The sequence below is a fragment of the Boleophthalmus pectinirostris genome, unplaced genomic scaffold (genome assembly GCF_026225935.1).
Source record: "Boleophthalmus pectinirostris isolate CB_2022bp ecotype Guang Dong unplaced genomic scaffold, ASM2622593v1 HiC_scaffold_1, whole genome shotgun sequence".
NCBI lineage: Eukaryota > Metazoa > Chordata > Actinopteri > Gobiiformes > Gobiidae > Boleophthalmus > Boleophthalmus pectinirostris.
Window position 1 is genome coordinate 1 of NW_026570970.1, and position 25999 is coordinate 25999.

The 25999-nt window shown below is 37.7% G+C and overlaps 2 protein-coding genes and 1 pseudogene across 2 annotated transcripts; 1 reads left to right on the forward strand and 2 right to left on the reverse strand.

Moving 5' to 3' along the window:
- Positions 1–165: 165 nt before the first annotated feature.
- Positions 166–20030, forward strand: LOC129411209 (uncharacterized). The gene is given in 6 exon segments (XM_055161245.1): positions 166–555; positions 1129–1680; positions 1682–2204; positions 2437–2605; positions 4902–4957; positions 19831–20030. Coding segments are annotated over 4 exon segments (1347 nt in total). The 5' UTR covers positions 166–344; the 3' UTR covers positions 2498–2605; positions 4902–4957; positions 19831–20030.
- On the reverse strand, positions 3248–5256 carry asb14b (ankyrin repeat and SOCS box containing 14b). Its single transcript, XM_055150454.1, has 7 exons — positions 5216–5256; positions 4778–4939; positions 4532–4584; positions 4326–4457; positions 3987–4145; positions 3347–3633; positions 3248–3259 (listed from the first exon to the last, which is right to left on the reverse strand). Exons 2-7 carry the CDS (start codon positions 4906–4908, stop codon positions 3248–3250), a joined length of 774 nt encoding a protein of 257 aa, XP_055006429.1. The 5' UTR covers positions 4909–4939; positions 5216–5256.
- On the reverse strand, positions 5525–25999 carry LOC110156345 (dynein axonemal heavy chain 12-like; annotated as a pseudogene).

Consider the following 25999-nt stretch of genomic DNA (forward strand, 5'->3'; position numbering starts at 1 on the left):
ACATTTGTACAAAAAAGGAGAGTTCCTTATGACTGGAAGGGATTCTGTGAACTTTGGTGAAATAGGGCTTATTTTGATTATAAATGACACAATTTATTTTATAGTCTCAATATACCGTACTGAGTTTCTGCCTCATTTCCACATGTACTCAGTAAAGAAAGACAATGAAGAGATGTGCTGTCTTAACTTTAATGACTTGGCTGATTTCTATCCATTATCATCTTACTGGAAAGATGGATACCAATTGGTTCCATTGAAACATGGTGTGTTGGCACAATAGGCCTAATGGAGAAATGTTTCAGATCATAATGTTGTAAACTAAACTGTATTTACTCTTATTAGAAATGGACGACAGAGAGCAAAGCAACATAAGACGTTCCATTGCCAAGGTTTTACCTGACCTCCCTGGATCACTTCTGAACATTGTGGAAGAGACACTACAATCAATAGGGGTGGAGACTACTGAAGATTTTCAGTTTGTACAAGAGGCTGATCTCCTTTCTGTGTTACGACCAATACAAGCAAGAAGACTTTTAGCTTCTTGGAAACAAACGTGTAAGTAAAACTCAACCAAAATCACTTTGGTCATTTGATACACAGATGAATATCATGCTTGTACAGTTTAGAACCTACTGTCAGAAGAGGTTGCCAGTAGAGAATTTAGTAGGAGTGCCAAATTTCATCACTCTCCTGTCAGAATCCTGATAGCAGCAGTTTCTGGGATACAGCAGCGTGCAGTGTAGTTTTTTGTAGTGTATGCTGGATCTACAGTAACAATCAATCCCAACAAACGTCATGTGTAAAATCATTATAGGATTTCACTTGGGTCTTTTAAGTTTACCTGTTATACCTACAGTGTTAATATAGTAATTATTCATTTATTCATCAATAATTGTGTGACCAAAATGTAAGTTTACTCACAAGTTTCATCATAATCTGAACATTGATCTGGACATCATATATATATATATATATATATATATATATATATATATATATATATATATATATATATATATATATATATATATATAAGAAAAAAAAAGAAAAAAATACTAAAAATTTTAAAAAAGAAGAATACCAAATGACAATGCAGCAATCCACTATTTGATTGTTTTTGTTTTACAGTTCAGAGTCCTGAAACCTACAGCCAGCGAGATGTCACCCCCTCAGCTTCACCATCACTCCTCCTCACCTCTTCTACCTCCACGCCCTCCTCACTCTCACCTTGTCCCTCACCCAGCCATTTGGTTAGAGGTGCTGATTGGGTTGACCACTTTGAGATTCCTTGGGAAACATTTCCTGAACCCTTGATGCAGTACTTGGAGAGGGGCAAAAGGCCAAGCCCAAGTTTACGGCGAGAAATGATCCGCATTGTTGTAACCGAGATGATGAAGGTTTGTGCATCTCCCACGAAACAAGCCTCTACAGAAGTTGCCAAAAAGTTAGTTGCCAAGTATCCCCAGTCCTTAAAAGATGTTATCGAAGGTGAAGTAGTGGGACCAGGATATCACAGTCTAGTTAAACAGCTTCAAGCCTGTATAGACAACAAGAAGCGTCATTCAACCCCAAGAATACACAAACGTAAACTGGAGTCAGCTAATTCTGACACAGATGAAGAAACAGCGAAGAAAAAAAGCATCAGTTCAGGACACATATGGCTGCATAAAGTGGGATGTTAAGTTTATGCTAGTCACTGAAACACTTGAGAGCCAACAAGAAAAGAAAGAAAAAATGAAGATGCTACATGGACAAGGAGCTTTCAGCCCAGATGAGGTGACAACACTTATGGAATGCACATACTACTCCCAACGTAAAGCAATAAACAAAGGAACAGCTATTCAAGTCCTGAGGGAGGAATGGCCTTTTTTGTTTCACGAAATTGGAATGTCTGCTCATTACCAAGAACTGACAGGGTTACCACTCAAAGAGACATTCCTCAAAAGTGTGGAAAAAAAAGGAAGACGGCTGTTGAATTTTATGGCAACTGTTTGTGCAAACAAGACCAAACGCATCTTTGAGACAGTAACTAAGCTGAAGTTCCAGAGAGGACAGTTGGAGGGCTGCTCAGATGACATCAAGGATATGATGCTTCTGCTTCTTTCCTACTTCAACGAAAAAGAGGAGAGCCTGTTCCACTATACTGAAGAAACTTGCCGTTCAGGTGGACTGCTTGCCTGTGACCCCATGCATCATCGTATGTGGTAAGTTTTTTTTTTTTTTTTTTTTTTCCTCAGATTAACAAGGAGCCTCCATTGTTACATAATCTAATAGGCAAACTGTCATGGTTCAAAAGGCTTTTTGTGATTGTGTATTGATAGACTTCACCATAAAAATATAAAAAATCATCTCTGTTGTGCATTAATAAGAACATTTATTGCAGCTCAGATCTGTCTTTGAACTAAAAAATAATTCTTGATCTTTTAATCTTTACAGGAACCTCTTGCTACAGTGCAAAATTGTTCATGCTAAGCATAGATGGCAAGATTCTAAATGACAACATCACAAACTTCATCGCTGCCATCAACATAATGTTTGGGAGCTACTACTGCCTGAATATCCACTATCCAGTAGAGTTGGGATCAACGCTGGAGTTCCTTCAAAGGTATGGTGTGCATGCGTGTGTGTGTTGGGGTGGGGGCTTTGGGGGCGGGAAGAGAGGAACATCCCTGCTCTGGTAGCTCAATGTAGGCAAATATGGAGGTACTTTTGTATCATTAATATTCACAAATGCACATACAAATAGTCATTGCTTTGTACATGTGTTTTGATATCCACACAAGCAAATTTTATATTTGTAACTTATATTTTGGTATTTACAAATAGATGTATATTTGTAAATATATATATTTTTTATTTGCAAAAAATAATTTCATTTGTAAAACTGAAAATTCTGTTTGTAAAGTGCGATTTGCATCTGTGGATCATCAGTTACAAGAATTCACTGATTTCTGGTATGATGTAATTTTGAGACACTTGTTTTGAGAAATCCACAAACTGGAGGTGGCAGCAGTTGGCACACAAAACATTTGACGTAGCTGAAATGAAAGCGTCTGTAGGATGGTCTGTAACATTAATGAATTGTCTACAAGCCCAGTTACTTATTGATTATTAATTATGATCAGTGTTGTTGCTAAATGATTATTATTATTATGATCTGCTCCATGGTCCAACAACAGTGATATGATGTCAGGGTTTCCTGAGGCAGTCGCATCGAACAAAATAGTGCCTGACTCTGACTCACATTTTACATTTGCTCCTAAAAAACAAATATATCAAGCATTGAATAACTGTTTGTGAGTACGCTTATATTTGTAATCACACAAATTCTACTAAATTCTGGTACAGGTAAAAAGCGTGTTTTTATTCTGAGAAACTTTTTCATACCTTTCTGTAGTAGAACTTCTACCACGTTAAAATGCCCATTTTGAGCAGCCAGGGCAAGGGGAATTTTCTGTTTGATGTCACATGCGTTTGGATTGGCCCCAGACTCTAGGAGCAGATAGACAAAATTGTCCAGGCCTAGAAACGCAGACTCATGAAGGGCTGTCCGGTTCAGTGGCCCAGTCTGATCCACGTTGGCATTATAACGTAGCAGTAGAGTGGCTAAGTCATACTGATCATTCAAAATAGCTGGAAAAATGAGAACAATAAGTATAATAGTAAATATGTGTTTAGTATGTGATCAGAATGTTTCTTTGTGCTTTTTTTTTTTTTTTAAATGTATGTCTATATGCAGTGTTTACAATTGCTATCTCTGTATTAACTGCAGTTATCAAAATTGATAGAAACAATCAAGTCTTTTTTGTTTATATAAACATTTGCATATTTTGTTTCTTTATTTCTGTCAAAAAATGTGACAAACTGCCTTCTATTTCAAATAATGAATTAAGATCATATTTTAGAACATTGTGACACTTTGTTTACCATGTTGCACTCTGACTTTAATGAAAACGAAAATTACTATCTCTACAAACAGTCGATACCAGCGACTAAAGGAGAGTCCTGCTCATCGTTCTGGGTGTCTGGGCTACTGCCGTTCTGTAGGAGGAATGTGGCGTTCTCCCTGAGTCCATGGACAATTGCCAAAAACAGTGCTGTCTCACCCTTCAGGGTTCGACACTGTGCCGCACCAGGGGGCGATGCTAAAACATAGTGATAACAATGCATGATATGACACGTATGTTTTCTCTAGCAACTGTTTTATTGCCTTCAGTATTAAACACATTTATACATTTTTATACATTATATATAACCTTATGACATATTTGCCGCCCATAATCAAAATAGTATAAAGACAAAGATAACATAAGTCACGCAATTACCTGAAAAGATGATCTCAAGGATTTGTTTGTTGTCCTGAATTGCTGCTTCATGCAGTGGAATCCACCCACGCTCATCCACTTTACACAGCATCTCAGGTTGGATAGTCAGTCTTATCAGAGCATCTTCATCACCTAAGGTCTCAAACACATGGTTCATTCAGTACTGTTCTCCTTTTGACCTCAGTACAGTCATGACTTCATCTCACCCTCCTTGATTGCTTTATAAATCTCATGTGGATCTTCACTTGATTTCAGATCACTGTTGATCAGAGGTGGAGAGCAATGAGTTACTTTTTGATGACTGTTTCTCGAGTAATAATAGTCTACTCAATGGCTATTCTACCAACTTCACGGTTGATTTGAACCTACTCATTGCAAAGGAGGCCACCAAAAATCACAAAGCACTGGTAAATTCACAGAACACATAGGTTAAGAAAAAGACAGATTGTCACCTTGGATTGAGCCCTTTAAGTTTTCTGTATTGGATAAGACTTTGTTCTATTATGTATTGGGTTGCCTCATCTTCATCATCATCAAAGTTGTCGTCTGACTGATAAAAATCATCTTCTGTTTCAGTGTTCATCTGTGTTTATGTCCAGCACGAGCACCAGGAGCTGGGAAAGAGACAAAAGGTAAACAAGATCATAAAGGCTGGAGGCACAGAATGGACACCCCGCGAATACTAACAACAAGAACAGCACTACTGCCGTGACACAGTGAGGCATATTAGAAATCTAAATCCTGACGAATTAAATTCAGTCAAAAACTGAAACAATGTTTGCAAGTAAAATTTAAAAGTTAAAGTGCTACACAACTGCGAGTGTAAGTGAAATGTGGTGCAAAATAAAACACTTATAGTAGAACTACATGAGGACAGAAAACATGTTTACCTTCATTGAAATGCTGCGCTCGACTGGTCTGCAGGCTCTCAGTTACCCACATACTGTTGCTATATTAGGTGGGCTAAAAATACGAGACCATGGGGCCATCATGGCCAACACTCAGCTCTGACCCACTACATGGACTTAATTTATTGCTTTACAGTAGCATAATTTCGTTAAGGTTATGAAACAATAAAAAAAACACATATCTGAAATACTTTAGACATATAAAAACTTGAATTTAATTTGATTTGCAATGATCTACATTTATTTAAAAAATTGTAATGTCAACAAAAAATGCATTTTGTAGGGGGAAAAAAGTATTGTATGAGGTGTCAGCTCAAATCAAATTTACTCAAACTGTAATAAGGTTACAACACCCCCTAGTGGCCATATGGAGTAACTGTACGTCTATTATTGCTACAGTATTTCATAAGGAAGTATCGAGGGTAATAGGTCCACGCGGTTTGGATGACAGGTAAGTATTTTCAGGACATTATGCATACTCAGAATAAGTCAACTTTTATTTTGCATACTCCAAGAATATATAATTAAATGTAAGATACAAGGGCTTGTATCTTAATCATCAAGCTGACAGAGCATGGCTACTCCACGTTTGACCCAGTGCTGAGGCCTCCTGCTTGTTGGTAACATCATAGTAATGACAAAGTTAGTGGAGTGGCCTGTGGTCGATAGAGTGCCTTTCCTCTCACTGGTTTTATACAGTGGACAAATGTACAGCTTTTGAGACTGAAGGATGTCCTTCTTCTGAGCTACAAAGGTAAAAAAAATAATATATATATATTAAAGCATAGAGATGCATAACATATTTTCAGTTTAATACAATTCAGGACACACACTTTTTTTTTTTTTTTTTTTTTACTTTTTGACTGTGGGCTGAAATGATTTAAAATTGACTTACTTGGTTTGATCCAGATAATTGGCATCAATTCAAAAAGGACTTTGGGGTATTGTTCAGCCAGAACATTACTGTTACAAACAACAACAACAACAGTCAGATTTTAGCGGGAACAGTTTATAAGAATGAGAATGTTCCATTGTCTAGTTGTCTTACCTATCTCTGTCCCATCGAGCTCCATCCAAAAACAGTCCATGAATGTAGACACCATCCTCAGGTGATGTTTCTGATGCATCAATGGGAAGAACCTTTAGCCAAAATGTGAAAGAAAAAAAAACATGAATACATATTTTTAAAGCCTGAATAATAAAATGCATAATAACAAAAAAAATAATCACCTCAAAATCAAACCCTAGTAAGTCAATAGGAATGTGATACTTTCTTGCATAGTTCTGCATTGCACCAGTGAGAAAAGCTTGAGTAAAGAAGAATCCAGACAGCCAAAATACATTAGGCTTATTTGTGTCATGCCACTTCTGTAACAAAAGATTCAATGTTTTTAATTAACTTCCAATAAACAGTTAAATTTCTTTGTAACAAAAAAAATAAAAAATCTTACTTGCAAAAACTTCAGCCTTGCAAGAAAGTCATTTATGTAGCTGCCCAAGGGTTTGAGACTGGGATAAGAGCGCTTGGCCCACCTTTCTGGCACTTTCCCCACTATTAAACTGCCAGCCACCGCCTCCAGCTCAGCATCCATCACCACTAACCCCTTGATGGCTTTGAGCAGGTTCTGGATGCTAACACGGATTGTAGTGCACAACCTAACAAAGCAGAACAATGGGTTGAGATCAAAAAGACTTTTTGTAAACGTTTGTAAAAGTTATGGGGCTTACGTGTTGTAACGCTCCATCTCCTGAACCAACACAGTGTTCATACTCTCCTCATAGCGAACAGGGAATTTCAAAAGAGCTGTTTCTATGTCAAAATTCTTTGGCAGCTAGAAATAAACATACATGATGGGCCTTGAACAGTAGTAATACGAGTATAATTTTATGCACTTCAATTTTATGTGTACCTTGGTGAGAATATTATTGGCTATGTCATAAAGCGTGCTGTCACTCCCAGAGCTGCTTCCACCTATCCCTCCTCCTCCTTGAGTAAGTAGCAGTGAATCAAATAACAGTTTTGTTTGTTGAAGATCTTTGGAAACATCTACATTTTCATGCATCCCAAAAACCTCTGGGTGCTGGGTGAATGGTAGTTCCTTTAAAACATGACACAGACACATTTTACCAACATAATTTCCACATTGCATTCTTTTCATTATTATTTTACCTTGATGAATTCTATATATCCTTCATATGCAGACTTAGGTGGTGCACAGTAATCTCCACTGGGTGAGAAGGCATAGTGAGGTTTCTTGATGACGTTGGTGTTGTAAAAATCAGCTAAAATGGTCAACAGCAGTCGTCTGTCCCAGTCATCAGTCACCCTGCCTCCATAGTTACACTCTCCAGTCAAATACGTTATAGCTTCAAATGGCACCTCATCGTATTCATTAACAAACAGCTAAAAAGAGAAAAGAGTAAAACTTTAACACCATTTTTTTCTTTTATTTCATCATTACTATACTGTAAAATATACAATAAATAATACAAATAACAGTACCTGGAGCTGTCTGATGCTTATGCGCAGATCAGACTCATTAAAACCATATGGAATATTCCAACCTAGTGGACCAAATTGTTTTCTCTCCTGAACAAGAGCATGGAAGAAACATAGTCCATACAAGAGCTTCTCCCAGATCTGAAAGATAAAATTTAAATGTTTATCATCAATACAGAAATTGTGTAGTAACCTTTTGTAAATGGGTATCTATAATCTTCTTACCATCTCTTTATTGGGACAACTGCTGAAGAAGTTTGGATCAGATATCGGATCAGACAGATAAGACTGGAGAAGATTTTGTCGAAGACCAGTAGGAGGCTCATTTGTCATTTTAACACCATTTTGTAGAATTGTCACTGGAAACTAAAGGGAGACAAACCACATTGCTTTATATTAGGATTATCAAATTACATTTTACCAAATAAAATAGGCTAGTATTGCACCTTTGCAGATGGGTAGCTTGTAAGCCAAAGTCTAAAGTCAGGATGGCATGTTTCTGGGCTTAGGTCTTCACAGATTTTCTCTAGAGTGGACATCCAGGAAATGGCCAAATGACAGTTTTGCAGACACACCCACGACCCGTCCTGCATAGCTGTCGCAATCATTTTTGCAGCAATGGGACCTTGGCCTTGTCCCAAAGATATAGACTGGAACTTTGTAGCCGCCATGTTCTTGTCAGTGGCAAATTTGAGCAAACCTTTGGAAAGAATATTTTTTTAGATGACAACTAACAACAGATGTCATATAAAGTAGTACTTAATGAAACGAAAATATGCAGCATAAGTTGAAACATGTATACAAAGAAAAATACTTACTGGCCATAGGATCCGCTCCAGGACACAGAACAAATACAAGTGGAATGGTGGCGTTAGAGTCTTCATAACTTTTACTTAGGTCAAAAGGAGGTGGTTGGACAAATGTCTTCCCCAGTTTGTCAGTCAGATATTTGGTAATAGCTGGTACCATCTTATCAGGTCGTAGACAGCGAATTATGATTATCTTCTGAAGCTCATTGAGTTTTTCACACCAGGGTGCAGGTAGAGGAGTGTTTGCTGGATCTTTGCTATCATATATCACCTTGAATTCCCCAGGGTTTTTGATAAAATCATTTCTGTATGCATAAGATTGTAATTAACCCAAGTATAACTTAAAAAAAGGAGAAAAATGCAGAAAATGTAAAAGTTTAGGCTCAACTTACTTTATGCCCTGTAAGCCCGGGAGTTCATTGGCTCTGCAGATCTCATCCCAGTTCTTGTCCTGAAGCCAAGAGGGGTCAGGGTTGGGAATGGTGTTTTGTAGGCCTACTCCTCCAGTCAGCAAAAACATAAACTGGGAGTATTCAATCTCATTCTTTGCCCTGTACACAAAAGGTATCAAGATCTATATTTGTAATTTAAATATTAATTTGAATATTAAAATTGGTGTTTTAATATACTTACAATTGTATGTTACAACAGAGGAGGAATGAAAAAAGAAGTTTGTCTTTCTCAAATAATGAGCGGCATACATTGGAGTATAAATTGTAGGTGAAGTGATCAATGAGGTACTGAAGACGCCTCTCCAGTATCTTTGACTTATTGCTGATAAAAATAAGATAATTAAATAGATAATATGAGTCATTTATGCATAAATCATGTAAAAAAATGTAAAGGGTTAATCTATTTTCACGTTTCTGTTGGCAAATACTTACCTGTCTTGGATAGAATTAATGTATAGGTTGACAAACCAGCTGAGAGAATACTGGTACATGGGGTCTATATTGCTCAGGTCAGCAATACTGAAGAACAGTGTAGATGAATGCTTTGCTATTGGTCTATAGCCTTCTCTAGATTCTGCTATTTTGACCTCTGTTTTCTCTGCAATCTGAAACACAATTTCAGAATGTTAGTTTTCATGTTTTATGTTATTGTTTGTAACCTTTTTGTTTACAGACCTGCTGTTTCTTTGTTATCTCGTTTGACAAAATCTTAGCAGAATCTAAAATCTGAATTGCAGACTCATCTTCCAGAATATTCCCCTTTGAGGATTGTAATGTTTCCAGTATTTTGTCTTCAGTTTCCTTCAGCTGTCTTTTATTGGCTGCTGACTGTAAGATTAAGGCATTTCTTTCCTCCTCCAGCTCTGGTCTGTGGAGCAAATGGAGCACAAGCAATTCTCTGCAAACTCTGACAGACATATAAATTTGCTATATAGCATTATGAGTTTGAACACTACCTTTCCTTGGCAACTACAATCCCCAAAAGCTGGTCCTCTAAGCCTTCAGGGGTTATCATGAAATTAAGCAGAGACACTTTGGTGGATAGTTCGGGCAGATAGTGTGGGTTTCTTAGTTTAGTAGTGATGTAGAAACGGAAATCAGAAGAGTACTCAATCACACTCTCTCCAAGTCTGATATAGTCAACACCTCCTAGAACAGTACAAGACTACAAATTAATATAACATATGTAAATAAGATCAGTCTACTTAGCTATATTTGCATCACCTTGTTTGAATGTCTGCTTGAGGAGCAGTGGTTCCAACGAAGGGTCAAGGTCTTCTCCCACATTTTCAAGCAGGAGTGGTGTGTGCCGAACTGGATGCAATTTTCCAATGTTCTCATATAATCTGCATCTGTCAGCTTTATGACACTCAGGTTGTTGTCCTTTTCTGAATTCTTCACCCACTTGTTTGCTTGGCCTTGAGGATCAATCATTAAAGGCCTACAATAACATACACATATTAGATGTTATTTACAAATATTTATACTTATTATAGTGTAAACACTTACCATCTTCTTGAATTACTGACAATAACTCCATTGTCAATTGAAAAACTGTCATTGGGAAGGCCTGCAAAATTCCAAGCCCTGATCTTAATTGGATCTCCCAGAGTTTTACTGAGGGAAAACTCATTAGATGAGGGAATATTTCTTGACTGCAAAAAATATTTAAACATAAATAGAACTTACTAATGAGGCTTTTTTGTTAATTATTTTTAGTAATTACATACTTTGCAGAGGTTAGTCCACTCTTTTGTACAGTGCTGTCTGAAGCCTGCTGTAAAGGCTCCCAGATAAGCAATGACACCGGCCGAAATGAGGACATCCCCAGTCAGGTTGTCATAGGTGCTCTGCAGGTCATCTGCCGCTTTACGCCACCTAAAACATACATAAATGTAAACTTGAGAACAAGTTTAAAGTAGATAAAACCATTAACATAAGCATAAACAAATGTTGCTCTTTCTTTACCTTGTCTTCTCTCCTCCAAGACCACCAATAAGCTTTTCAGCTCTCTCCAGTTTCCTTGCACACAAATCTACCTGGAACTCTAATTGTGCCTTTTCTTCTGTCTTTTCTTCAAATGTTTTTTGAAGAGCAGCCAAACGATCCTCAACCTCTTTGAGCTCAGCTCTCTTTCGGTCCAACAGGGCCATAGTGGTTGCAAGAGACTCTTGGGCTACTGCCAGATTGGCTTTCTTTGGGGCTACAACCTATAGGCACACACAATTTCTATTTTAGACTAAAACCAATGACTTAAGATAGGACATGAGCCACACCAGACCTTAGCCACTCTGTCATACTCTTCCATTGCTTTTATCCATTTACAAAGGCCCTCTGCTGCTGAAGATGCCTTCGCCACTATACTGGGGTCGAATTCGGGATTAGTCATGTACTCGGCGCGAATCTTTTGCATCACAGCTGCCTACAGAAATACAGAAATATAGTTCATATTTATTTATCAAGCATCAAAACACAAAGATTGAATAGTACACACGTTGAGAACATACAGGAATATTGTCCTTGTCGTACTCTTTTAGATCTCGTAAAAAATTCATATCACCCAGTAGCTTCTTGCTTGGTCCCCAGTAGTCAAAAATCTATAAAATATTACACACACTTATGAGCATATTGTTGACAATAACTAAAATATGATAAAAATGTAAAGAACATACCTTTTTACCAGTTCCAGTGGGGTCAGGGACTTTATCTGGTTTTATATCCTTCATTACACACACACAGCAGCCATCACAAGCTTCACTCCTGATGGTGGGTTTTTCATTGACTTCACAATAGTGACATCAGAAGGCTGAAACATGGAAGCAGTTTAATTTACTGGAAGGTCAAAGCACAAAAGTTTCTATGGCTACATGGGACACATAATATATATAGATTAAAGGAGGAAATACCAACCTTCAAAGTATCTAAGGCTGCAAGAGCAGTCTCTAGGGCAGGGATGGCTTCAGCCAAATCACTCTCACACTCATTCTTTAAAGCTTGGGCCTCATTTGCTTTTACAGTCGCTGCTTCTTCATCAACACGAACGGTTTTACTCTCTTAGCTTCCACTTCTTCTGACTCAACTTCAATAACCTGAAATACAAAAAGGTAGATTCAGTTGTCAGTTGGATTCCTATGCTTTATTGAAGATTTACAGCATGTGAGATCAAAAACAATTATGCCCACCTTCATCATTTTTGTATTGTCAATTTTGGCTTGTTCCAGTTTGGGCTGTAGGTCTATCAGTTCCTGCTTCATTTCTCCCACCTAAGGTATATAGAATAGAGTGTGTTGAGAGGGTTGTAGGGGCGTGAAATTACATGGTGGCTTTATTAAGTGTCCTCGTTCTTTACAGTTGAAACAGCTGTTTCTGAGGTCTCCCCACATTTATGCTGCCCATTAAGACAATATTGTTCAGTTCATTTTGTTTTTTTACTCTACAGGGAATCTGATTGTGCCATGCAGTGATGCCAAAAGTTAGCACACTATCCACTAGTGCAGAGGTGTCCAAACTTTTTTTCATCGAAGGCCAAATCACATCTCAAATGAGGCTTAGAACATTCATTTTAGGTCTGTATCACAATGCAGTGTGATGTTATTGGGGTTATAGTGGCTGAATTACTTGCTGTAAAAATGAATGCCTAGGGCCAATTTAACAGAAGGTAATGTAAGGGTTTTGTTTACTGACTTTCACATTACCAAGCTTCCTCAAATGGTACAGTCAGACGGTGAGAAGATTCTTTTGTACACACCTTCTATACTGTGCTCATTTGGAAAATGACTACCCACAATTGTGCCAAAGTACTTAAAAATGCTCAACACACAGAGCAGAACATTTATATTGAAACTGGAGCAGTTTCTTGGCCACATTCATTAAATTCCAACTTGTACAAATAAAACAGAGAAGATATAATACTGCAATATTGTAGAATATACAGTACCTGAGATTCAGCAAAAGCTAGTTTATCCAAGCCATTAGTATAACGTCGCTTTGCCTTCATAACAATGTCTCTTTTTTCAGTAAGTAGCAGCCGAAAAGCTGCCATGAGCTCCAAATAGGATGTAGGAGTCACATAGTTATAAACGGCCAAGTTCTGACAGAAATCTGCAACAAGTAGTAGTTTGTTTAGTAAATAAGACTAAATGAATGCATGTAAAATCCCCAGGCCATACCTATCAGAGAGCTGCTTTAGAGAAGTGTGGAATGTTTTACATATTGGTATAACCTCATGTCGCTCTATGTCAGTCATTTCTAGTGTCTTCAGGAATGAAATAGCTACTCTCTCAAGAGCTTCTTCTGGCCATGGCTAATATACAAGAAAATGACAATGACATTTCATCTTGACTATATGATGCATTACAATTTTACACATATGTTTTGAGATACAAATCTTTTACCTGAAACCAGTCAATAGTGCAGCAGTTAATGAGAGATGGAAACTGTCGCAATCTGTTTCTAAATGCATTTCCAATTGGACTGAAGGCCACCACAATGTGCAGGTTTTCTCTGCAGCGTGCAATAAAAAAGGCAAACAGAGTCAAAGGACTCAGCTCCACATTCTTGTTACCAGCCTGAGCAATAGGGCGTATGGCCTATGGAAAAAAATAACAAAATAAGAAAAAATACTGAAAATCATTTAAGTAGTTAATTGTAGTATAGTTTACCTCTATTATCTCTTGCTTTTCATCTACAGCAAAGAGATTAGGAACCTCTCCGGTGTTCAGGACACTGTCCACATCCTCAAGAAATGCTTCATCTTTGATTTGAGTATCCGTGAGGAGAAACACAGTCTTCTGACCTTTCACCCCAGCATTTTTCATCAGCATCTATAACAAATTCAGAGACAGTGTAACTACAAAGGTAACACATCTGTAAAGATGTTTATACAACGCTCACCTTGATATCATCCCTCCACTCGGTCAAGCCGTAGCTCTTGGAGATTTCAGGCTGAAACATGGTCATGTGGGCCATAAAAGTGGCTAGACGGGTTATGGACTGTCGACCACTGCCTCCCAAACCCACCAGCAGAGCATTCCCACCAGGTTGCTTTAACACACGACTAATCCGAGACAGGTGCTCTAAAACATAACTATATGACAAAACAACATATTCAGCTGTAAAGCTTTTGATATGCATTCCAAAAATAACACTAGAGTATATAAAAATCTTACAGAAATATAACAAGGTTCATGCGGCTCTTGTTCATCTGGTTGTATTCTACCAGACAGGACTCCACCACTTTAGCAAATTTGTCCACTGATGGCACTTCAGCATACAGACGGTCCTCATCTTCCAAGTCAGGGGTCATGTAGTCACCAAATAAAAGATTACGCATGTCCTCTTCCACAAGCTTAAAAATTCATTAATTAATTCACCTAGAAAAAACAACACACTAAGGTGGAACACATCTTTTAACTTACTTGCTTGCCCGTTTTTAGATGTTCAAAGACTTGATCAAATGATTCTTTGAAGTTATCGTGAAGAATGTTGCTCATTAGCCGGTAAAGCCAGGTGCGGTCACTGTCATCCACCAAGCGGTCGTAGTAGACTCGGAAAACCTCGTGAACAAACAAGCGGATCATAGTTTGTTTGCTTTTAAGCGACTGTTTCTTCAGGAGTAGACAGCCTTGGATCACTCGAGAGAAGTCACGCAGGTTAAAAGTGTAATGTGATTTGGCTGGAGTAGGAAGCAAGTACTCCATGGCCTTCTTGTAAACCTGTGAAGCCCAAACCACATAATTTAAAAAAAAAATGAATGTAGCAAAACTATGTAACATTATTGATTTTACTAAATTTACCTCCATGGTGGCTGTGACAATTTGATTGCCAATGGTGAAATATTCAGGGGTAAACTCATTGTTTTTTAGATAAAAGGACATTATGTTGGAGAATATGCGAACCATTGTATCATCACTGAAGGCATTAATACTGCAGATGTTAAAGTGTCTCAGGAAGCGAGATGTAACAGCATTTCTTCCTCCACCAGGGGGACCCATTGCAGAGATAAATTGAACGTCTACTAGGCAGATTCTGGATGTGTCCTTGAGATCATACCTGCAAAAAAATATAGATATAAATAAAAATAATCACTTCAGAATTTAAAGCAAATATTGTACCAGTTTCCATGGTCCATGAACTGTCTGAGAAGTTCCACTGGTGGTTGTGCTCCAAACTGTTCCAGCGCTGGCATATTCACATCATCGACAAATATTATGCACTTCTTTCCAATTGGGGGCCCATAGACTCCCTGTCTTCGCTTATTTAATCTGGACATGATGATATTCTACACAAAACAAGTACACATTTTACATTTTGAAATCTAAATAAAAATTGAATATAATCCTAATAGCTTACTTGTGTCTGATTGGCACTTGTGCGTGCTGAAAAGTTGATGAAAAAAGGGTAGATAGAGATCTTTGTCTAAATTGTTCAATAGTTTGTCCTTGATATACACAGACTTCCCAGTGCCAGTGGGGCCAACAAACAAACTAGGCCTGAACAGAAAATACACAAAGTAAATAAAAGCATGTAATTTCTACTTAAACCTTCAAAATATGATGCTGTATGTCAATTTGAGAATGGTACGCAGTGCTTGTAAAAATGCTTACACTCCATATGTGATGCATAGGTCCATAAGGTATGTATAACGGACCGTGTCAATTGTGGGAACAATTATCTCTTGCACTTTGGTATTTTTGCCCCCCTAAGTTGACATTCTTGATGCCGTCATTCCAATGAATCCAGCGACCTTTACCTTTAAACTGTGCAAAAAAATATTCATTAGCATTATTCATTGCAGTAATTGAGGTAATTGTGTAATTGTAAGTAATAACACAGTAGTACCTCATAAAAGTAGTCGTAAACTAAACCTTTTTCATCTAGTGGACATTCCCATTTCCCAATGGCCTCAGGAATAGGGTTTTTGTCTGTCTTTCCTGTTAAAGTGGTTCTAAAGAACTCATTAAACTTCCCCCGGCTCTGTGCATCACAACTGCCCCCTACTGACCACACTAGAGAGAAGGCAAAGGCAGCCTGTAGAAGAAAAAAGAGAATAGAGAATTTAAAAACAACTGGAATCAAAGTGATAAAAGGTTGCTCTCTCAATTTACCTTAATCCAAACATGAAGGATTTTGTCTTCAGGGTGTGTCTTGACAGGTTCAGATAGCAGCATTTCAAACAGACGACACAGTGAGGTCACAGTGTTACTGTCACTAGTCGGGACAACTTCCTGTAGAAAAAAATGCATATTTACAATACTGATATTCTTAATTGTATGTGTAAATATAATTTTATTCATTTTCATCTGAGGTTTAGGCTACCTTGCAGTATTTGCGCAGCATTCTCAGGGCAGGGGGTAAAAGCCAGTGAAATAGTTCTAACAAAAGGGTCCTGCTCACTGGACTTTGTAAATCCTCTGGAAGAGTATTGAACCAAGAAAGAACTAAAGGCTCCCAGCCTAACTGAGATGGCTCCATATAGATCATACCACATCTACTGACTGTAGCAGGCTGCAGAACAAAAACAGTAACTACATTTACATGCTTATACACTAAGATAACATTTGCATGCTTATGTACTAGTATCTGGTAACTTACAGAAGCTTGTGAAAGATCCATAGCCTCAAAGATAAGGCTCATCTGATTGGACATCTGAATAATCTCACCACTCATCAGACACAGCTGTCAGGGTCAAATAAAAATTTTAAGTGTACATGACATACAAATGAAGCCATTTTTTCATTACCTTTTTGTTATCATCAAGTACTGTGTTCATGCTCTCAATCCACAGAGTATCTATGGGTCCATCAAACACTACCCATTTACGTTCTGGTGTCTCAGCTGATGCAAATTCCCTAAACGTGTTAGCCACAATACCATCTGTCCACTTAAAAAAATAAAAATTGTACTGCATAAGGACATTTTTCACAGTCAGTAGCAGTTACATATAGACACTGATGTACCTCATGGGAAACCAAATCAAACTGCCCGAAGAGCTGCCCCATAGTGATGGACTTAGGGTTCAGTGTCCTGTAAATGACCTTCTCCTCCTCTTGACCCTGTTCATTCATCAGAGTCAGTGTGTCTGCTAGAACATGTAGAACTTTGGTCTTTCCCGCAAAAGATTCTCCAACCAACATGAAACTGGCAGAGATAGATACATACATGTAAGGTTAATGTTGTGGTAAAGTATATCATTTTAATATTTAACAGAAAATAAACATACCCATGTCTCACAATCATCATCTCATATGTCTGAATCATCTTCTCTAAAAATACTTGAGTAGGTTGGACATTGTGGCTTTTGCAGCACTCTTCAGCAGCTTTATAAAACAACTACAAAAAAGATCAAATAAGTTTATTATTGTATATATAAAGTATAAAGTAAAGAAGCTTAGTAAATAAACTAGATTCATACCTGATAGTCAGCTTTAGGAAGGGAGATTCCAGGAAACAAATCGCTGGTAATCCCATTGAATAGAGGAATATCATGAGACAGAAATTTAGGCTCATTAACATCTTTTATAGATCTCAGGAGCTATAGGAATAAAATAAAATAATATATTACAAAATGCTCAAAAACACATTGTCAGTGAAAGTTTATAGTTCATACCAGTATATCCTCATTCTCTTCTGGATACTTCAGTTTGAGATTTCCAGCTGCCACAAGTACAGCTTTTACGGCCCTCATGCCATAGTCGTAGTGAAACTGGGAGGAAAGCTGCTCTGAGCACAGTCTGTAGGTCATTACTATCTTCACTGACAATGGTTTGGCATTCAGAAAGCCGTACGAATACAGCGAGATCTCAGCAATCAAAGCATAGTTTGGGACCATCATGGCAACAGTTCGAAATAAAACCTGGGAAAGAAAATTTTTACTGTCAGGTTAAAAAGGAAAATATAGCAAATACAGCAACATAACAAAAAAGTGTTTAGTTTACCTTAAGATTGTCAGGTAGTTCCGATCGCCCTGCATAGCCTGGGTTCATGGTGATGGACACAAAGCAGTTGGGATTAAGTTTGAGTGTTGTTCCTTCAAAATCAAAGTACTCCAGCTTCTGCTCAATGGCTCTCTGAATACACAGCACTTGTTGAGCCACGACAGAAAGCACCTCCAGTTCAATTCGATTGAACTCATCAAAACACGCCCATGCACCTGAAGATGCCAGACCTTTGAAAAACTGTAAGAGGAAATGTTATCAAATGAGTTAACCACATGCATGTAGGTTTAACATAATGTAACACAAATTCTAACCTTGCCCATTGCAAGATAATCCAACCCATCTGAACAGTTAAACACAACACACTGAACAGCAAGTGCTTTGGCCAAATCCTTTGTGGTTTCAGTTTTCCCTGTTCCTGCTGGACCCTCAGGAGCACCACCCAGGTTTAGGTAGAAAGCCCCAATCTAAAAAACAGAAACAGTTTAAGAAATCATGATATATTACACCACTAAGTTTTTTTTTTTTTTTTACTTACCAGAGTTCGGTAACATCTGTCTGTCAGTGGAGTGATGACTAAACGTGGAGAGTTGCCAAGATATTCATAAGCATACTTGACATCACAGTTGATAATTCTAACATGCACATTGTCGTTGGTCCAGTAGTACCGGAGCTGGGCCAGCCACTGGAAGTCTGTATCTTTTGATACACCTGATTGTAGTTGGATAGATATTTAAAAATAGTGTATAGAGCAACGAAATAGTTAAAATGAAAGTGGTCTGTGATAGGATACCTTTCTCAATGAGCTCCATGATGACATCTCTGGCATGTACATCTATTGTGACCAGTGCTCCCAAAGTGGTTCGAGTTTGTTTGGCCAGTTTTCCTCTCACAAGCTCCACAATGTCATTCAACTGACTTTGGAGCTGCTCATAGTACTTTTTCAAAACCTAGACAAAAAGGAATTTAAAAACTGTTCCATACCATTTTCAGAATCTTGAAATCTTAACTAAACTAATTTTAAACTAACCCCTGCTCTAATAGCTTCATGTACTTCCAATGTCCAAAAGATTTGTGAAGTACAAAGCACCACCTGTCCAGGCCACTCCCTCACCCACTGGCTGCGGGTGGTTTCAGCATAGGCCTGAAAAGGACATAATCACACAGTTAAATGATACACACAAGATCTTAATAATATTGGACATGAATTCACTAACTTCTCTCGAACGAGCAATCACATCATTAACACTGCGCAGCATCACATCCTCCACCTGCACCAGCCACTTCTCCACTGCCCCTTTGGCCTCTACTGTGGAAATGTTCTGGACAAGGGCAACACGCTCCCCTTCACTGCTATACATGGCCTACAGGAGAGAATGATTATTATTATGTTGTAATTTTAGTGATAAAATAAAATAGAGCATAATGTGCACCTGGATATCCAAATTGGGTAAGAAGTCCAGTTTAGAGATACCCTCAAAACACTTTTTAAGGTGTGGCTGAACTCGCAAGGGATCCTTGGTCTCTGACAAAATCTCTAACATTTCATCATTTGACAAGAAAAAGAACCTGATGACAGAAATTATAACTGTATTAGTATTGTGTAAATTTTTCTCTTCGTATGTATAAAGCGCATTCATCATCTTACCTTGGAAAGAAAAGGCGCTTCTTTTCAAGATATGCATTTAGACCTTTCATAATTGTGTCCAGTAAGTTATTGGATTCCTGTAGCTTTTCAAGTAAATCAGGCAGTGATGTTGCTGGTAGGATCTTTAAAGCAAGCAGAGCATATTATCTACTAACATATAAAGGCTTATGTTATAGCCATAAGACTAATACAACATTTAATATAATGCATGCCTTAGGGTCCTTGACACAGTGTCTCATGACCTCTCTCCAGATTTTATCAACAGTTTGGAAAAGACGTCCCTCCTCTGGAATCTGATGCATGATGTCCTGAGAGGAGAAAATGGGTTCCAGGTAAAGCCATTGAGTCTGCACTTTTACCCACTCATCAATGGTTCCTTGGATACGAAGCAAACGATCTTCCCAACTCTGTATAAAAAAAGAAAATCAATTAATGTGAAGTAAGCCCGACATGTTTTTGTAAAATATCAGTAACCTGCCTTGATTTCATGTTCAAATGGCTTAATAAATGGTGAGCCCCTCATTGTCTGAGTCTTAACTATTTGGTCATCCAGCATAGTTTGAATCTCGTCCAGTGATATTAGAATAGATACGCCAGTCTCTCTGTGAGGCTGATGGTGGAAAGCAACATCATCCCATATGGTCACCATAGTCTTCATGGCTTTCTCAAAAGAAAATTCCTGCAGCGATAAAGAAAACATGATTAGGGTGAAAAGCTCAAAATGTAACTGCAATGTGTAATATACTTACTTTACTAGCAGCTGCACTGACAGACTCGAACTTGTCTAGGTAAGGAGTGAGGTTTTGTTTTAGGATTTTTCTTAGTGTAGTGCCAGAGTCTGGGGTAATATCATATCCTACTATTTTTGACATTTGGTCCCAGTGGCGTTGTCTGATGCCCGGATTACAGAGAATGGACACAAGAGGAACATGCTCCTACAATACAAGATGCATTGTTTAGTTCTTCAACACGCATTTAAAGTATTTTTACTACTTCTACTACCTTAAACTCTTTGATCTCTTGTAACACAGTACTGCACAAAGTTGCAGTGGGACTCTCAGTTTTGCTTGAATCTTCTGCACCCTCTTGCCCAGCTTTACTCTGTCTCTGTTGGAAAAACTTTAACATCTTGAAAACGTTCCTGAAGAATTCATCAACTTCCACTTCCATGCTCTCTCCATTCAGGCCCTGGAAAGATCCATCCATCCATCTAAACAGAGACACTATTAATGCCACATATTTGTTACCACAATAAATAAACTAAAAGGAACCATACAGTAAATCATACTTTTTTTTCTGTGTGCTGCCACTCCAGCACAAGCCCAAAGAGTTTCTGGTAAGGTTCAATGCTCTCTTTAATTGCAGCTACTTCTGGGTAACTGGTTTGCGCCATGTCGTAAACTTTTTCTTCTTTATTGATGTATTCTACAGTTTCCTCTGCCTCCCGGATCAGTTTCTGAACAATCCTAATATCTGCCACATACTGCAACAAGACCAGTTTTAGGACAAATTTTATATAAGGCCTAGAAAACATAATATTCATAACCATATTTGGTTACATGAAATTGTATTTTTTACCTGTGGAATCAGGTCTAGCTCTGAGCATTCTGGGAAATCAAGAATTCTGTGGGCTAATTTAGTCAACTCTACCATTAGTTTTTCTCTTGTGGCAATCAGCTCATGTTTTCCTTTATACTTAGCTTTCTCTATCACCTAGAAAAAAACAACAACTCTGTATTATATTACAAGAAACAATTATTTTACAGCATACGGAGAGAGAAGAGGATTACCTCATCACTTAGTTCAAATGCCTGCATGATGTTTTGTGGCCACAGAAATACAGTTTTGTGAAGCTTCAGATCATCAGGCTCAAATATGTGGACATCCACAAGGTACAGTAATTTTTTAAGGGATTCCTGGTACAGAAGCATTATACACAAACTGTTATATGAAGGAAAATAAATCATTAGTTAAAGCCTAAGCACTGTAGGCCTACTCACAGATATTTTCTTCTGGAGTTGTGAGAGACCTGTTGTTTTGGTAAAGTTGATGTATTCAATCATTTCAACCATCTTTTCTGTGCTTTCTGGTACTTTCTGAGCATTCTCCTTGATTGTTTCAAATTCTGAACAAATCCTTCAAACACACAGAAAACGTGATATAAATTACATATGGATCCAATTGTATAGTAATTTATGTAATAAATTGATACTTAAACCACTTACTCCACATTAAGCACTCTGTGATTGTTAACTAGTTTCTTGATGAGTTCTTCAGCAAAGTGTTTAGCTTTGTTGGCTAGTCCCTGCTTTAGTTCTTCACAATCCAGATGGACCATTGTGAAGTGGGCTTTGGCTGGAAGGTCGATAATCTCTTTGGACAAACGATGGAACTCCTCCACTTTCTTAAAATATCAGACCGGGTTTTTTTAATATATATATATTTATAATAGCTATTGTAAAGTCTACCTTATTTTTAAGTAAGTACCTGAGTATATTCTTCAAAAGAATGCTCCTCCTCCATGAACAACTTCACTTGAGTTTGTGCAGTTCCATTAACAAGCCATGCATATTTTTCAACTGTAAAGGTAAACAAATATTATTTTGTGTAAAATAATTATTGTAATCTTATATACTGTCAAAAAGACATAATTTGTATAATATTACCATAACTCTGGAAATGTTTGTCGGGTTCCTCTAAATTTTTTTCAACCGCTGTCTTCAGTATGGCATTAGCACTACCCCATATATGATCAGCCACTTTAGCGTCCACAAATGAAGATGTTGACTGAGCCAGCCATGATTGGACAGTCGGTACTTTCTTTAGAAATATAAACAACAAATGTTTGACATAACTCTTCAAACTAATTCTGAGCCTGAAGTCTGAGCCACACTTACCTGCAGTGTACTTGTTATTGAATTAAGAATCCCAAAAATGGCTCCCCCTAGATCTTGTAAGGTTGGGTAAATCTCCATCTTTTCATCATCAAATGTCAGAGACATTCTGAACAAAGGCAGGCTGTGCTGATTCTTTTCATCAAAAAGACTAGCATATTGTGCTACACTTTTATGAAGCAGGGACTTAAGCTGTAAAATATTATAAACAAATTTGAATGTAAGAAATAGTATATGTGCTGTATATCCAAGTATTTGATCTTAACCATAAAAAATGACACAGTAATCTCACCAGATTGGACATAAGAGTGGATGCACAGTTGTAAAAAGAGTCCAACTTCTCTTCTTTAATACCCTTTACTGTATCTCTTAGGGTTAGCAGATGAATAATTTTCGGAAACCAAGTGTTCATTATGTGCTCTTCTGTTCTCTTGCACTCCAATGCCATTTTATTGTGTAAACTTTTACAGTCAACAGGCCCTGAAACTCTGAATTTAGACATAATAAATCATGCTATTATTACATTATTACATTGTTATTATGCCCAGTGCATTTTATTACCTGTAATCTGAAAGATCAGCTAAGACTATTGGAGAAAATGTGGTGTAACTGATGTCCAGTATTATCTGCATCACTGGATGAAGAATGTGCAAATTTGCTTTGATCTTCCTGTGGCTTTGGACAAAGCTTTCGTGCCGGGGTTGTGAGAAATCCAAAATTCTATTGCACAAGACAAAATATTTACAATATGTTGTCTAGGTTGATACATTTATTGTGTAACTTACTCAAGTGAAGTAACTTCCTGTTTCTCAGTATTCTGTTTGTGTGGTTCTTTTAAAATTGAGCCCACTGATGCAAAAGCAAAATACATTAAAGTAACCAATTCTATTAGTAGCAAACACACACTTAAGAGTAAAGACACTAAATATAAAAAAATACCTGTATGTTTGACAATTGCATTACGGAAGTCCTCGCTCACTTCTGTGCAGAGCTCCTGTAACAGTGCCTGTGTTCTTGGAGTATTTTTAAGTTCAGGCAGGAGTCGGCCAGTGATGGAGTGCAGCCATTCTTGTTGTATTGGAGTAAATGGACCACTTTCCACACGTTTCTTTAAAAATGCATAATTCATCTGAAAATAGGAGAAGCAAATGTTATTTCTCAAACATAAGCATTTCTCTGTTAATGGCATAAACCTGTAAACCAACCCGTTCCATCTGGTCTTCACTGATCATCTGTGATAAATTTGAAAACACTGTGTTAGATGGATGCTTGAAATAAATAATATTTTATGTAGACAGTGTCTAACTGTGTATTTCTTACAGAGGGTGGAAACTGTGGCTCTGGTGATGAGCTCTCTGGTTCGTTATCCAAGCACCGTCTATAGGCAGCCGTGGCCCTGGACACCCTGTATGACAGTATATACAATACAACTGCTTTAGCCAGCTAACATTGTAGTTAACTGCAAGTGTTTCCAACCTGACAGAACACTTACAATAACAATCGACGTTGGTCATTTAGCATTTTCTTTTTTCGACGCTTCTGAAGTTTCTGATGAATCAACATGCATGTCTCTTTGACAGCGTCGACCTTTGTGTCAATTGGCGGCAGGACTGGGAACTTTGGCAAACCATCCACTTCTTTGTCTTTCAAAATTCTACCGGAGGTTGCCATTTCTACCAAAAAAACATTAACATCAAAGGAAATCATTAAGTTAGATTGCCAAGTTAATTAATGATCAAAAGACTTTATTACTAATATATTTTAGTAATCACTAATTATTACTACTAATATCAACAAAACTATTTTACTGCAAGCAGAGGAGAACTAATTTAAGGAAATGCAACGAAGTGTTTGCAACTTAATTTAATCTTTTCTAAAGTCTATAGATGGCGCTGTTTATCCTGGTTTGGCAGTTTTTGATGGAAGAAATGACCGGAAGTTAACGAAAAACCCGCTAGCTTACTGCTAGCTTACTAGCTGTCGCCGACGTAGCTCAACAATATATAAGGTAATATAACTATTTCAAACATTATCGTGAATTTTGATGGATTAATATGATAATAAAGCCTAGAGTTTGACATAAGTAGACAATGTGAACCCCAAGAAAATGCCTAAAATAGAATTTAAAAACACAGCGTTAACGTTAGTGTAGTTGTTATTATAGGCCTGAACTTCAGTATGTTTCAAAGAAGACCACAGTTCTTTAGTTTAAGGTCATGGTTTAAGGTCAAGGGTATATTTCCTCTGTTATTTCTGGCCATTTTTGTTTTATAATTGAGTTGTTTTGTAAGTGTTGCTGTACTTACTGTTACGCAGATAAAAAGTGCGACCTACTCTGTGAAATCTACTCTGTAAAGTCTCCTCTGTGAAGTCTACTGTTTGAAATCTTTGTACGATTTGCTCTGTGTCAAGCTCAGCTAAATGTGCCTTTTCCGTTAAGCGATATGTGATTTTCGATTTGTGATTTTCGATTTGCCTACTCCTATAATCTCCCCGAGGCCAAACAAAGCTTTGAGTTAAAGCCCACAGAGCTCTGAAGTTTAGCTTTGAGTTCCGGAGTTGCCATGGTAACAAGGCTTTATGGAACTTTACATGTATGATGTCATCGGCGCCGTGAACCTGATGGAACTGGGAGGTTTTCAGGTTCTAGAATGTGATGATGTCATACTCCCAGACGGGGCAAGAGCCACGTTTCCCTGTTGACTGAGGCCGAGTGTTGTTAAGAAGTCACTGATATGAGACAAACCTCGATACAGTGCGCTTTCGATTCGATACGGTTCAGTAAAAAATAAAGGCTAAATCATGGAAAATCTTTGTTAAACCACTTCTTGTGCAAAGTTCATATGAAACACAAACATTTTAATCCTCAAAACAGCGAAAATGTCAAACGAGTTTCCTTCCACTAAACAAACAACGAAACTGTAGCTGTAACAAAATCATTTAGTAAAATAAACCAAAAATACTCTTGGTGATATATCGATAGAGCAGCCCACAATATCGATACTGTGTCATCACATTAAACGATACGATATATCGATATTTCAATATTTTTGCACACCCCTCTACTCTTTATCACACTGTACTTTGCCACGAAATATCCAAAAGGTAAACGCACAAATGTTAAACCTGGTATTGAAATGATTAAAAAACTCACTGTTAGAACACAATGGCCACGTTCACATGATGTTTTTTAATTGTTCTGGATTAAATTGTTTGGACTTAAAATATTTTCCTTGGAGTTTACATGGAAATAATAATTCTGAATATCTGGGTTTCACGTGACATTACAGGGCGACGTTTGTCAGCGCGCAAAATCAGATGGAGGGCAAGAAGTGAACCGACTGGAGGGAAATGCCGATGTGTTGTGCAGTTTACGGCTGTGCCAATTGTTCTAACCGAGAGAAGGAAAAGCGATTTTTTTAGAGTACCGAAGATAGTCGTCCACAAAGGTCAGAAATGGGAAAAGCTGACAGAACGCCATAAAAAGTGGATTACAAACTAGAGCCCGACCGATATGGATTTTGCTG

What these genes read in the sequence shown, in the direction of transcription:
- asb14b (XM_055150454.1), bottom strand. Translation starts at nt 4,908, where the DNA reads ATGAACACTGAAACAGAAGATGATTTTTATCAGTCAGACGACAACTTT. An exon ending in CTTAAAGGGCTCAATCCAAG is followed by an intron (nt 4,585 to 4,777) that starts GTGACAATCTGT and finishes TCTGATCAACAG; the next exon opens with TGATCTGAAATCAAGTGAAG. An exon ending in GGACTCTCCTTTAGTCGCTG is followed by an intron (nt 3,634 to 3,986) that starts GTATCGACTGTT and finishes TCATTTTTCCAG; the next exon opens with CTATTTTGAATGATCAGTAT.